Source organism: Vombatus ursinus, unplaced genomic scaffold, assembly GCF_900497805.2.
Source record: "Vombatus ursinus unplaced genomic scaffold, bare-nosed wombat genome assembly UNPS02004746.1, whole genome shotgun sequence".
NCBI lineage: Eukaryota > Metazoa > Chordata > Mammalia > Diprotodontia > Vombatidae > Vombatus > Vombatus ursinus.
In genome coordinates this window covers 440530-455188 of record NW_020944524.1, presented here as the reverse complement: position 1 = coordinate 455188, position 14659 = coordinate 440530, and the positions used below count along the sequence as shown (strand labels likewise).

General features: G+C 36.7%; 1 protein-coding gene across 1 annotated transcript in view; it reads right to left on the bottom strand.

Moving 5' to 3' along the window:
- Window positions 1-4943, bottom strand: part of RTRAF (RNA transcription, translation and transport factor) — a 45941-nt gene extending 40998 nt beyond the window's left edge. Inside the window, exons 1-2 of the mRNA XM_027841640.1 lie at window positions 4752-4943; window positions 3170-3294 (exon numbers count right to left, since the gene is read on the bottom strand). Of these exons, the coding sequence (XP_027697441.1) occupies window positions 3170-3294; window positions 4752-4812 (186 nt within the window). The 5' untranslated portion in view covers window positions 4813-4943. The remainder of the gene's footprint in view (window positions 1-3169; window positions 3295-4751) is intronic.
- Between the last annotated feature and the right edge of the window lie 9716 nt (window positions 4944-14659).

The following is a 14659-nucleotide window of genomic DNA, read 5'->3' as shown; positions in this document are numbered from 1 at the left end:
CACTGCTCAAAACATTGTTGGAATACATACAGGTTTTAGATCTGCTTTCAAGTTGTTTTATGAAACCTAAAGTTAGCCTCATTATTTCATAGACACATCTTGTTTCAAACCTAAAATGAGATAACCCATCTTGATTATTCATCTATCAAACTTAACTTTGAATATTCAATTCATGACCTTTCAAAACCTAGAACCCAAAATATTCAAAAGCATTTGCTAAGAGTTCTAAATTCCCAAATTCAAAGGATTTAATGTGGCATTGCGGAGAGAATTCTGGACGTGGAGTTGGGAAGGCCTGAATTCAAACTATGCCTCAGATACTTAACTAGTTGCATTACACTGGATAAATCCTGTAGGACAAATCCCATCAGGGAAGAATAGTAACAACTACCTTATAGAGTGTTGTAAGCATGAAATGACACAGAATTTTGCAAAGGTTACAGCAATATACAAATGTTAGCTATTATTGTTATCAAATCCAACTAAATTATTTTATGAATGAGGAAATTTGAGGGTCAGAGTACATAAGCATCTTGCCTAAGTAACAGAGCAAATTAAACAACAAAATCAGGATTCAAACACAGGACAGGGTGATGTCATGAAAATCTAGACAGAAGATATTATCTAAGGAGAAGGGGGTAACATTGTCAAAGGCTGTAAAGAGGTCAAGAAGGATGAGAATTGAGAAAAGGACATTAAATCTGGCAATTATGTACATTCCTGAGAACAGGTTTTGGTTTTTTAATTTTTGGGGGGGAGGGGTGGTTGTTGGAGGTGGTTGTTGTTCAACAATTCAGATAAAAATAAATGTGTTTAAAAAACAGGACAAGAATCTGTAGAAGTTGGAGATGTTTAATCTGGAGAACAGAAGGCTAACGGGGGATATAATAGTAGTATTCAAGTATATGAAGGACTATCACATGGAAGAAGGATAAGACTTGTTCTATTTAGCCTCGGAGGGCAGAACTAGAAGTAATGAGGGAAGTTTTAAAGAAGCAAGTTTAAAATGTGATGTCAGCAAAAACTTCCTCCAACAATTAGAACTATCAAAAGCAGAATAGGTTCTCCATCACAGGAAATCTTCAAGAAAAATCTAGGCAACCAATTTACTACAATGAGTTTATGTTTTAGTAGCTATTTTTTTGGGGGTACAGTTAGGAATAGATGGTCTTTGAGGCTCCTTTTAACTATATAATTCTGTGATTCTATGTGAGAATCCCACTGTTTGGAGGACAGATGATTAACATTCAGCTATGCTTTCCCTAATTATCAATGCATATGGTTTTATACTACAGCTAGGGATACAGTATATGAATATGGAACAGAATAAAGATAACTGGCCTCCACAGTTAATTAATCCATGATGATCTGAGAAATCTACTGATACCACCAGATGTAGGTCACAGATTCGTTTTTTAATGTACAACAATTAGAATGAGTTTGCCACATTCTTGCATATAATATTTACTAACATATTGGAACAGGTTGTTCTCCTATGAAATTGTAACTATTAGTGAAAAATTACAAAAATATAGAATATTTTAACATCCCTTCCAGCCCTAAATTCTATTATCATAAAGGTGGTTTTAGGTGTATATTGTTGCATTTAATAAACTTGTCCTTTTTATCAATCATATCAAACAGTTTCTATAATGGGCATTACTAATTATCAACAGGCACCAATTAGTGAAGGATGGGTTCATCTTGGGTAAAGATGTTGTACAGTTAGAAAGGTCAAGGACAGATTTGCAAATGGGGGGAAAAAGCTTTGCAAATATTAACTGCTAAATAACAAAAATCACACTTGAGTCTTTTAAACCAAGTCAAAAAAGTATTATAGATATGAGATCATTCATTGGGGGATAAGGATACAAGGAGGCGGAATATAAACAACATGCAACAGTGGATGGGGACTTAACCTTAGGGTAAGGAAGATCTAGGTTAAAGTATTACTCAAGAAATATACTAGCTATGCAAACACAGGCACATCAACTAACCTCTCAGTGGCCCAGGAAACTCTCTAAAATTGTAAGTTACAGCCAAGTTACTAATCTGGATTGGTGGAAAATGTTCCACATTAGTAGTTACCCACACAAATAAAAATCACAGGTCCAGACACAATTCCCACTGCTCAAAAAAAAACAAAAACAAAAACCCAGCCGGGGGGGGCGTAAGAGGGGAAGAGATGGGAGGAAGGAATTTCTTTAAGCGAAGGATGGCAAAAAAAAAAAAAAGAGAGAGAGAGAAAAGGATGGGTTTAAAAGAGGGAAGGATGGGTTTCTTTATCTTTACAAAATGCAACCAACAACAATTATACTACATGTATAAGCACAGTACTTCAGATGTACATTATAGTCAGAGGGCTAGTGTCTTATAAAGCCATATAAGACATTCTGAGACTGGAAGTCACCCTCTAGGACTCTGCCACTCCAGAAAATCATCATGTATCCTGCTGTTTTATGAGAAACTTTTCAAGACACAGTGAGAACCACATTGACAATAGAATAAATGTGAGTCAGTTTAACTACTACCAGATATGAACAAAAACTATATAGTTTGAGGGTTCTCAAAAAAGGTGAAGCAAATGGTTCTCCAAAAAACCTCTGATGTCATTAATTCACATACAATTTTTTAAAAATAATCCTCATTTTAAACAAAGTTTTATTTTTTTTCAGTTTCTGAAGGCCTTTATGAACATAAACATATAAACATAAGCTTTAAAATTTTCTTGTTTATGTAGAATTAAAACATTATGAGTTAATTTTCATTTTTGGTTTCCTCTCAAAAATTAGTTTGCTTAGATGAATAGATCTTGTTTCACTAGTTTAACTTCACTGTATTTACCTAAATATATATATAACAAAAACTAAGAGGGCTAAAATTTTTAGTAATATTAGTATAGTACAACTGAATTACTGTGGGTTTCCTTAATCACTATCATCTACTTCTTGATCTTTTTTCACACAAAATTTTTCTCAATTTTCTCATCTATAAAATAAGAAGGTGCACTAAATGTTATCTAAAGGTTTTCCAACTAAATCTGTAATCTTTCCCCCATTTAACAGGTAAGAATCAGTTTCCATTCCAAAACTGAATGACTATTATTCCTAATTTAAAATTAAATTTTATTTTTAAAAATGTTTACTTCCTTGACCCAGTGATTCATTACCTTTTCAAAGAACTTGGGCCATTCACTGTTGTGGATGTTTCTTAAATTTCCTCTGTCTTCGATCTTGTAGTGTCTAATCTTCTGATCCTCAAGCCAAACAATAAAGTTTCTAAATTCTGTTTCATCTGTAGCAAAAATTTTAGACAAATCAGAATACAAGATTTTAGTTAAGGCAAAATAAAGAATGATAGTAACAGCAAAATGTACATCTTCTTAAATGTAATCTTTTCTATACATTTTAGCACAGACTTCTTTACTATACAAATTTATTAATTCTATTATGTCCTTCCTGAATATTAAAAATGAACAAGTACTACAAAGCAATGAAAGAAAGAAAACATCTTTTAAAATGAAATAAAAGAAAAACTACTATAAAGCTATCAAAAAAAGAACGAAAGTAATATGAGCACATCACTGGAGTGAGTAAAAAAAGGGAAGATTACTATTAAACCCCAATCAGTAAATTTTGCTTTGGGGGAAGATCCAGTTTAATAAGGAGTTAAGATAACATATAATTATAATATACAATAGTATAACATTTAGAGAATTAGGTAAAGCAATAGGTAAGATCTGTAGAGTAATCCAAAGAATAGACAGTGAAATGAAAAATTAAAACTTTCAAACAAAAGAATGAGAAAGATGGTATGAAGAGGTGAAGACTCTAAGAAAAGTTCTCAGTTAAAATTTTTAAGGCTTCTGAAATATTCAAAGTACTTTATTAACTATATATCCACTATAACAAAGTTATTTAAAATATTACAAGTTTCGGCATATCAAAACACTGCTGATCAGTTTCGAATGGCTAAAATCTATTTAGCAATTCAAGATCATCAAAGCACTCTACAAATTTTGTCATTTAATGGCCACAACAGCCCTGTAAGGTGAGTACTGTTATCTCAGTTTTGCAGATGAAAGAAACTGAGGATCATAAGCAATTAGATGTCCGAATAATGAATATTCGAAGATGTTATAGGGTTTATCTTAGGATTCTTTTCATTTTTATTAATCTACAATAGGCCAAAGAATATGGCCATGATGTACATTTTACTATATGCTGCTTTGTTTTCTAGTTCTGTGGACATATACGTAGACTCCTCGAGCTCTCTTTGGCCGGAGACCCTGTCACACGGACTACCTCCCACAGCACCTACACAGGAACATAAGTCTACCCGGCATTCAACTAATACCAAATGATCAGTTTTTACAGATAGGGAAATACTTCCTTTGGCCATAGTGGGTTGGGTTTTTCCCCTTTTCTTTAATGGAGGAGGGAAGAAGAGGTGGACTTACTTTGACGGGGCTGAAAAAGAGAAATGACGGCAGACAGAACTGTGTGGTTTAAGGGCACGGCAGGAGCTTGACTCCATACTGAAGCGCTCCAGGAATCTAGCAGTAAAGGGATCTCACTAATGGGAGAAAGAGGGGTATGGAGAAAATGGAAGGAAAGCCTAACAAGGAGAGAGGCAGCAGCCGAAAGGGGATGTGCGTACTCAGAAGAGGTCGGGTGCTGCCGAGTACGAGTGACGCATTCCCAGGCCTAACTCCAGCAAGGCCTGCACCGAGCATCGGCCGCCTCCCTCACCTTTGCAGTTGAAACCGGCAGGGTTGTGATAGTCGAGGGCCGTCAGCTTGCGGCGGAACATGGTACTGGCTTCTATCTCGGTCGCCGTGGCACGCGAGGCCCAGGAAGTTAGAGCTGTAGCAAAAAAAAAAAACAAAAAAAAAGCAGTAGAAGCAAGGAGGCAAAAGAAAGCTGCCTCCAGAAAGTCCGAGTGACAAATTCAGTTGCGAATCCCCAACTCAGTAACTCCCAGCAGCCTGAGGGAATTCACCAATCACAGCGCAGCCTGAGAAGGTGGGGCTAGAAGTGAGTGACGTCACATTTAATAAACTTTATTGTCAATGACTGAAATGAACAATAAACAAAGAGGCAGGGTCTGGAAATTCTAATGTAGTTTTCCCCCAAAATAACAAACCAATGAATTGGGCATGAAACTAAAAGAAAACTGGAAAAACAATACAATTAAAAACCCCAATTGGATACAAAAAATAGACTCTATTTGGGCTTTTCTTGGCACAGATACTGGAGTAGTTTGCCATTTTCTTCTCCAGTTCATTTTACAAGTGAGGAACTGAGATAAGCAGGGTTGAGTGACTTGCCAGAGGTTACCAGCTAGTAAATGTCTGAGGTTAGATTTGAAATCAGGAAGGTGAGTCTTCCTGTGCCACCTAGCTGTGCCACCTAGCTGTGCCACCTAGCTGTCCAAGAAGAGATTAACAAAATAGAAAGCACAAAATTAATTAATAAATAAAACTAAAATCCGGATTCTTTGAAAAAGCTAATAAAACACATAAATCATTAGCTAATTTTAAAGAAAGCTTTTATGAATGATTTTTATTAAAGCATAGAAATTACCAATATAAAAAATGAAAATGGAAAATTCACAACAAACAAATAAGACAAAGAAAATTATTAGAAACTAGTTAGCAAAACTATATGCCAAGACAACTTAAATGAAATGAATAAATAGACGTAAGAATACACAATACCAATATTGATAGAACAAAAAAATGATAATCTAATGTTAGAAAATAAATTGAATAATCCATAAACTATAGTAATAATAAGCATAACCAGAAGACTTTGCAAGCAAATTCTATTAAACCTTTAAAAATCAATTCCGGTATTACATAAGCTGTTTATAAAAGAAAAGAAAAGATCATACCAAATTCATTCTGGGATGAAAATATATATTTGTACTTAAACAAGAAAGATTGAAAACAAAGAAAGAAAACTATATACCAACATCCCTAATGAATCTTGCCACAAAATTTGTAAATAAAAAGAGTTTACAGTAATCTATTATTGGGGAGTTCAGAAGAGGGGAGGGATTTGGAGCTATGCAAAAGTAGAATGATCTTTCTATGGTGGTAGTAAATTACTCCAACACTGTTTCTTCAAATGGAAGCTAGATGATTACTTCTTGGAGATCTTATAAACAGTATTTTTTTCCTGAGGTTCCTTTAGACTATTGAGATTTTATGATTTGTAGATAGATATAAATTTTATTTTTTGTACAAATACACATGCATACAGATATGTGTTTACATATTTGTGTATACGTGTGTGTGTGTGTGTATAAACACAAACCATAAAATCTCAGGAGTTGGAAGGAATTTCAGGAAAAAATATACACATATACATACCTATACACACACATGCACACACATATGTCTCCCCATGTCCACAAACAGCTAAAATGAATCATTATAGTTTAAAGTGCACTCAAAATCACGTTCAGGGATTCAAAAACGTTAGTGTTGAACTAGGTTAAACTCTAAGGTCCTTTCCAGCTCTAAGATTCTATCACTTCCCTGATTTATCCTAATATAATAAGAATAAAAGGCTGCAAGATTAGGGAGTTTAGGGTTGCAAATTTGCACAAATTGGTCACATTGAGAAATAATTAAAATAATTCAACAGGAGGTGGGGAAAATTCAGTACTGTCCATCAATAAAGAATTACAAAAAGGCTCTTCACTATCGCAGATGGATCTCAAAATCTCTGGTCTAGGGGATTTGATAATATGCTTATAAGGGTACTTACTGTCATAATATATCTTTGGGTACATGCAATTTGGATTCTTTCAAGATTGTGGAATCATGTGTTCCATGATACAGAGCTATATAGTATCAACAGGAGACCTGGATGGGTTCTTGCAAAAGTAAGCAGCATTGAAATCACTATGCAATCTCTCAAATGTGATCCAGCTTGATTTCTTCACAGATGATTAGAGCTGGAAGGGACCTTAAGAATCATTTTGTCCAAACTCGTCTCATTTTACTGAGGGGGGAATTGAGATCCACAGTGGTTAAATGATTTACCCAAAATCAGACAGTGCATAAATAACAGAAAGATTTTAAAGCCAGGTCTACTGACTTCAGTGAATTTTCTATATTGCACTGCCTCTTTGGGTCCAATTCACTGTCCATCTTCAAATCTTGCTAGGAGTATGAGAGAAGAGAGGAGGAGAGATTGGCCGATAGAGACAGAAATGGAATGAAACAGATAGATAAATATACATAGAGAGAAAAAAAGAGGGAGGCAAGATAAAAATGACGATATTTTTGTGGTTGTTACATTTACATTGTTACAGTCATTGTTTATTTTTTTTTCTTGACTCTGCTTATTGCATTCTGCATGCTTCCTTTTATTCATCACAATCATTCCATTATATTCATGTACCAAAATTTGTTTAGGTATTCCCAAATTGATGGGCATCCACTTTTTCCCTCAGTGCTTTGATATCAGAAAAAATATGCTGCTATAAGAATTTTGGTCATATGGAGACTTTCTTCTAATCAATGACCTCCTTGGGATTGGTCATTTGGTTGTTGTCTGTCATTCTTGAAGAGTACTAAAATGGCATCACTATGTTGGGGTCAAGGTACAATGTGTCCAACAATGACTGATCAAATAGTCCATATGAATATTTGGAGTGGTTAATGTCTCTAAATTTGTACACCCACAATTCTGCTTTGCTCATAGAGCACAGTGCCTTTGTTGATGCAGGCATGACATGCTGGGTGATCCTGTGCCAGTGTCTTCCTTGTCTCACAATTTATTCCAAAGTTCTTCATAAATACTTTGAGAGTGTCCTTGCATCGCTTCTTCTGACCTTCGTGTGAGTACATCCAGTGTGTGAGTTCTCCATGAAATAGTCTTTTAGGCAAACATATATTTGGCATTCAATTCTTTCTTGGAATATAAGCCTAGTAAAAGAATCTCTGAGTCAAAGGGTACAGACATTTTAGTCACTTTATTTGCATAATTCCACATTGCTTTACAAAATGGTTTACAATTCTACCAACAATAAACTACTGTACCTATCACATGACAATCCTTCAACACTAATTTTCCTCTTCTTTTGTCTTTTTTGTCAATTTACAGAATATGAAATAAAAACTCAAGGTTGTTTCAATTTGCATTTCTTCTAATAGTAATTTGGAACATTCATGTATTCAAAATATTGTTAATATTGTGCTACTTTTTTGAGAACTATTGGCTCATATCCTTTAACCAATTGTCTATGGGGGAATGTCTTTTGATCATATATATTTGTTAATTATTTCTATATCTTAGATACCAAACCCTTATGCCAAGAAAAATTAATACAAAGATTTTTCCCATTCAATTACTTTTGTTTAATGTTTGTTTGTGCAAATGCTTTCTATTTTCATGTAATCAAAGTTATCTATTTTATCTTTTGCAATTACCTCAATCCCTTGTTTAGACAAGAACTGAGTAGGAACTTTGAAATATAAACTTGAGTTAAGGGAAAACTTGAAAATTAGTAATTACAATGGATTGTATGATGATATAGTGCTAACATTCCAATGGAAAGAAACAACTGTCCTTCAGAACTTTAGTGTCTTCAAAAAGTACTGAGGGAGTTAAAAAAAAAATACCTGAAGGTGGATCGGTTCTATTTTGAAGATTTTAAGAAGAGAAAGAGAATGCAGGGTGGAAAGAATAGAGAGAAAGATAATACAGAATATAGAAAGAAGTAAAAAGGGCAAAACTTGGCTGTATTCCTCATAAGGAAGAAAAATATACAAACATAAAAGAAGGAATGTGGGAACAGGCATCAAACAAACCTCACTTAAATGATATGGATAAAGAAAGGTTGACCACAAACATAGATTGGTGTAAAAATATATCAGATTCAACAGAAAATAAGAAGGATTAGAGGAGGAGTGTTCAGAGGGAGGGAATATTTGTAAACTAAACAAACTTCCTGATCCTTAAGGGAGGATTAAAGTAGAAAAAAAAAATGAAGCAGAATCTAAGGGAGTACCCTTCAGGTGGGAAAGGGCTGAACATCTTGAATTGGATATCCCAGGGGAGGATGATTGGGGAAGGGGAAAGAAACAAGCATTTATAGAGATCTTTCCTGCCCCCCACACCCTTACTGCCAATGATTTCCCTTTGAGATTGCTCCCAGTTTATTCTGTGTAAATCTTGTGTGTACATGGTTAATTGCTTGTTGTCTCCCCTATTATTTCAAATTAGGAACTATAATTCTCTCTCTGGTGTTTTCATTGAGGAATCCTTGCAGAGCACAGAACTCAGACCATAGGTCATCCACTGAATCCTAGACTTTTGTCTTGCATTGGACTTCAATGACTCTGAAAGAGGGAGTGAGGCTGATGACTTCGCACAACTCTGCCTCACTTAAATACAACTTAAGCTCAACGTATTTCATATATTTTCATATATTTGACAATTTTACTATTTTATTATTTTACTACTCAACTATCTTACTATTTTATCTGCCTTGAAGTCCTATAGTGACATGCTAGTGACAAAGCAGCAGGTGGCAGATACACTGGGAGCTGTAGTCATAACCCTGAACATGGCATCCTCGGCAGTAGGGGCACCTTCTCACTAGAATGAAGCAGCGAGAACTGAGGCCACCAAGATAGTAGAGGGAAAGCAGTGACTTGCTTGAGCTCTCCCCCAAACCCTTCCAAATACCTGTAAAAAATGGCTCTAATAAAAATAAATAAATAAATAAAAATGTCTGTAAACAAATTCTAGAGCAGGAGAACCCATAAAAAGATAGAGTAAAACAAATTTCCAGCTCAAGACAACCTGGGTGGTTGATTGGAAAGGTCTATTGTGCCAGGCTGGGAGAGGAGCATAGTTCAGCATGGGTTCATGGACAAAGACCAGGCCTCAGCAAACCTGGAGCAGGCCTCAGCAGACTGAATCACAGACATCTGTGGTGGTTTCCAGACTTCTCAACCCACAAATGCCGAAGACAACCTAGAAGGTCAGTAGGAAAGGTCTGTGACCACAGTGAGAGAGAAGCTCGGTCCCAGCCCCAGTCCTGGCTGTAGCCCTGGGGTGGTGGCTGCTTCCAGAGCTCTTGGCCCATAGATGGAGGGGGAATTGAGTGGCTGAACAGAGCAGGATTGCAGGTATCTCTTTGCTGGTGCTGAGGCAGGAATCTCTTGCTTTGCCTGTGCTTGGATCTGGGTCAGAGTTCTGGGTGGTGGTCCTGGGGCAAGGAGGAGTGCTGGTGTGGTGGAGCTTGTAGTGGCAGTGGAGAGGGAATCCTCCTCACAGTTCCAAAGGCAGAAAAGAGTGCTTGTGATCACTCATAGACCAGAGCACAGGTCAGGAAAGGAGTAAACACTTCACTCTTGATTGTACCACCTTGGAAGAATTGAAAATTTACAGGTCTCCAGAAGTATCTCTGAAAACAGCTGCACAAAACCCCTGAACCTTGAGATAGTACATTCTCCACACTGGAAACAGACCCCTACCTTAACAAAGAGTTTATAACTCAAGTAATTGGCTGGGAACATAAGCAAACTGCACAAAAAAGTCAGACCATAGAATCTTTCTTTGGTGACAAAGAAGATCAAAACATACTAGACTGAAGCAGCATTGGAAATTGGCAGCCTCCTGGGGGTTTGAGCAGTCTTTTTAAAGACCACATTTCTCACCTCCTGGAATGAAGAAGGAGCTAGAAAAGATGCCATAAAAATTGTCTGCTTCCGGGCAACTAGGTGGCACAGTGAATAGAGCTCTGGCCTTGGAGTCAGGAGGACCTGAGTTCAAATCCAGCCTCAGACACATAACATTTACTAGCTGTGTGACCCTGGACAAGTCACTTAACCCTATTGCCTAGCCAAGAAAAAAAATTTATGAAGATCTAGAAACTCTCATCATCAATGTGCCAAAAGAGGACAAACTTGTAAATCTGGGTGATTTTAAAGCCAAAGTAGGCACCGACTACCTAACATGGCAGGGAGTCCTTGGGAGGAATGTATTCAGAAGCTGCAATAGCAACAGTCACTTACAGTAGTAAGACTTGTGCCCTCATGAGCTTCTCACCACCAACACTGTCTTCCACTTACCTAAATGTAACAAAACATTACAGATACACCCCTATAGCAAACATTGGCATTTAATAGACTGTGTCACTGTGACAAAGCTGATGCCTGGCTCAGAGTCCTAGTCTGATCATAGGATTGATCCTATCCAAGCTAAACATTCACATTCAACAAAAGTAGTGACCCCAAGGCAAGATGGCTATCAGAAGATTTAATATCAACAGATTAGAGGGCTTCTCTGTGTATAAACATTTTTTCTGAGGCCAGATTTGAACTCAGGTCTTCCTGACTTCAGGGCCAGTGCTCTATCCAGTATGCCACCTAGCTGCTCCTCTGAGGTCTTTTCTTAAACTGAACTGCCAAGTATTCATAATTGGCTGCAGAAAGTACAACTCAGATGGACTGGGCGCATTGTTCAAATGTCAAAAATAAATTTGTATAAAAGATTATTTTATGGATAATTCACACAAGGCAAAGGCTCACACATATGTCAGAAGAAGTGATAAAAGGATATTTTCAAGGTCTGAAGAACTTTGGTATTATCAGACATGGGAGACACTGGCACAGGACTATGCAGCATGGCAAGCCAGCATCAAAGAAGGTGCTGTTTTCTATGAGGAAAGCAGAGTTGCAGTAGCTCAAAAGTATGAGCAAGTTTGGAGACATCTCCCTCCCAAACATTCATACAGCCTATTTGTGCCCAACCTGTGGCAGTCTTCTGAGCTCATATTGGTCAGATCAGCCACAGTTGGACACACCATACATTGACCCTGAATGAGGTACAAAACTCCACCAAAGAAAAGCACTCCTTAAAGAATAGAATTGGGGGGCAGCTAGATGGCTCAGTGGATAGAGCTCTGGCCTTGGAGTCAGGAGGACCTGAGTTCAAAGCTGACCCCAGACACTTGACACTTACTAGCTGTGTGACCATGGGCAAATCACTTAACTTCGATTGTCTCACCAAAGGAAAAAAAAAAGAAAGAATAGAATTGGCCAAATGGAAAAGGAAGTTCAAAAGCTCACTGAAGAAAATGATTCTTAAAGTTTAGAATTCGGAAAGTGAAAGCTGATGACTCCATGAGACATCAAGAATCAATCAAATAAAATCAAAAGAATAAAAAAATAGAAGAAAATGTGAAATATCTCATTGGAAAAAACAACTGGCCAGAAAAATAGATCTAGGAGAGAAAATTTAGTAGTATTGGACTACCTAAAAGCCATGATCAAAAAAAGGACCTGGTCATGATACTTCAAGAAATTAACAACAAAAAAAACTATCCTGGTATCCTAGAATCAGAGAGTAAAATAGAAACTGAAAGAATTCACTAGTCACCACCTGAAAAAAATCCCAAAATGAAAATTCTCAGGAATATAATAGCCAAATTCCAGAGCTCCTAGGTCAAGGAGAAAATAGTGCAAGCAGTCAGAAAGAAAAATTCAAATTTTGTGGAGTCAAAGTCAGGATTGCACAGAACTTAGCAGCTTCTACATGAAAGGATCAGACTGCTTGAAATAGAATATTCTGGAAGGCATCGGGGCTAAGATTACAATGAAGAATTACCTACCCAGTGAAACTGAGTATAATCCTTTAGGGGAAAAAAAACATTCAATGAAATAGAGGAATTTTCAAGCATTCGTAATGAAAATACCAGAGCTGAACAGAAAATTTGATTTTGAAATACAAGACTGAAGAGAAACATGAAAAGGTAAATAGGAAAGAAAAAACATAAGGGATCAGTAAGGTCAAACTATTTACATCCCTATACAGGAAAATGATACTTGTAATTCTTAAGAATCGTATCACCATTAGGGCACTTAGGAAGAATATACATTAACAGAGTGTGTAGGTATAAGTTGACTTTGATGGGATGATATTTAAAATAAACAAAAACAAAATTAAGAGATAAGAAACAGGATTGAAGATGCACAAAAGACCTATTACAGTAGAGAGAAAGACAGAGGTTTAGGCATAGCCTGAACCTTATTCTTTTTTTAAAAATTTGTTTTGATTTGTCAATAATTATTTCCATAAGCTTTTGAGTTTTAAAATTTTTTATCCCCCTCTCTCCCCTCCTCCCTCCCCAAGATGGCATGCAATCTGATATAGGCTATACATATACATTCCTATTAAACATACTTTCACATTAGTCATATTGTAAGGAAGAATTAGAACCAATAGGAGGAACCACCAGAAAGAGAAAACAAAAGAGAAGAAAAAAATAGTAAATAGTATGCTTTGATCTGCATTCAAACTCCATAGTTCTTTCTTTGGATGTGGATAGCATTTTCCATCCTCTGACCTTTGGAGATGTTTTAGAATCCCTGCATTGCTGAGAAGGGCTAAGTCTATCAAAGTTAGTCATTGCACAACATGGCTGGTACTATGTACAATGTTCTCCTGGTTCTGCTCACTTCACTCAGCATCAGTCCGTACAGGTTTTTCCAGGTTTTTTCTGAAGTCTGCCTGCTCATCATTTCTTATAGCACAGTAGTATGCCACTACATTCATATACCACAACTTGTCTGGCCATTCCCCAATTGATGGGCATTCCCTCAATTTTCTTGAAAATTGAGAAAAAGAGCTGCTATAAATATTTTTGTATGTGTGTGTCCTTTTCCCATTTGTATGATGTCTTTGGGATACAGCCCTAAAAGTGCTGTTGCTGGGTCAAAGGACATGCACATTTTTTTATGGTAATTTTTATTTATTTTTTTGTTTGCAACACTTAATTCCACAAGATTATGAGTTCCAAATTTTCACTCCATCTCTCCCCTCCCCCCACCCCAGGATGGCATGCATTCTGAATACCCCTTACCCTAGTCTGCTTTCCCTTCTATCTCTCCCCCCATTCTCTTAACCCCTTCCCCTTTAATTTTCCTGTAGGGCAGGATGGATTTCTGTACCCCATTTCCTGTATTTCTTATTTCCCAGTTGCATGTGAAAACTTTTTTTTAAACATGTATTTTTAAAACTTTGGCTTGAAAATTTTCTCCCTTCCTCCCTCTCCACCCACTCTCATTGATAAGGCAAGCAACTAAATATAAGTTATATATGTGCAGTTATGCAAAACACTTCCATAGTAGACATGCTGTGAAAAACTAACTCTATTTCCCTTAATCCTATCCCACCCCCCAAATTTATTCTATTCTTTCTTTGACTCTGACCTTCCTCAGAAGTACTTGCTTCTGATTACCCCCTTTCCCAATATGCCCTCCTCTCTATCATCCCCCTACTCTCTTGACCCCTTCCCCCCCTATTTTCCTGTAGGGTAAGACAGATTTCCATACCCAATTGAGTGTGTGTTATTCCCTCCTTAAGTCAAATTCTATGAGAATAAGATTCACTATTCCTTCTCACCTTCCCCTGTTTCCCCTCCACTGTAAAAGCCTTTTCTTCTCTGTTTTTTTTTTGTGAGATAATTTACCCAGTTCTACCTCTCCCTTTCTCCTTCTCCTAGTATAATCTTCTCTCACCCCTTAATTTTATTCTCCAGATATGACCCCTTCATCTTCAACTCACCCTGTGCCCTCTATCTACCTATCTATCTATCTATCTATCTATCTATCTATCTATCTATCTATCTA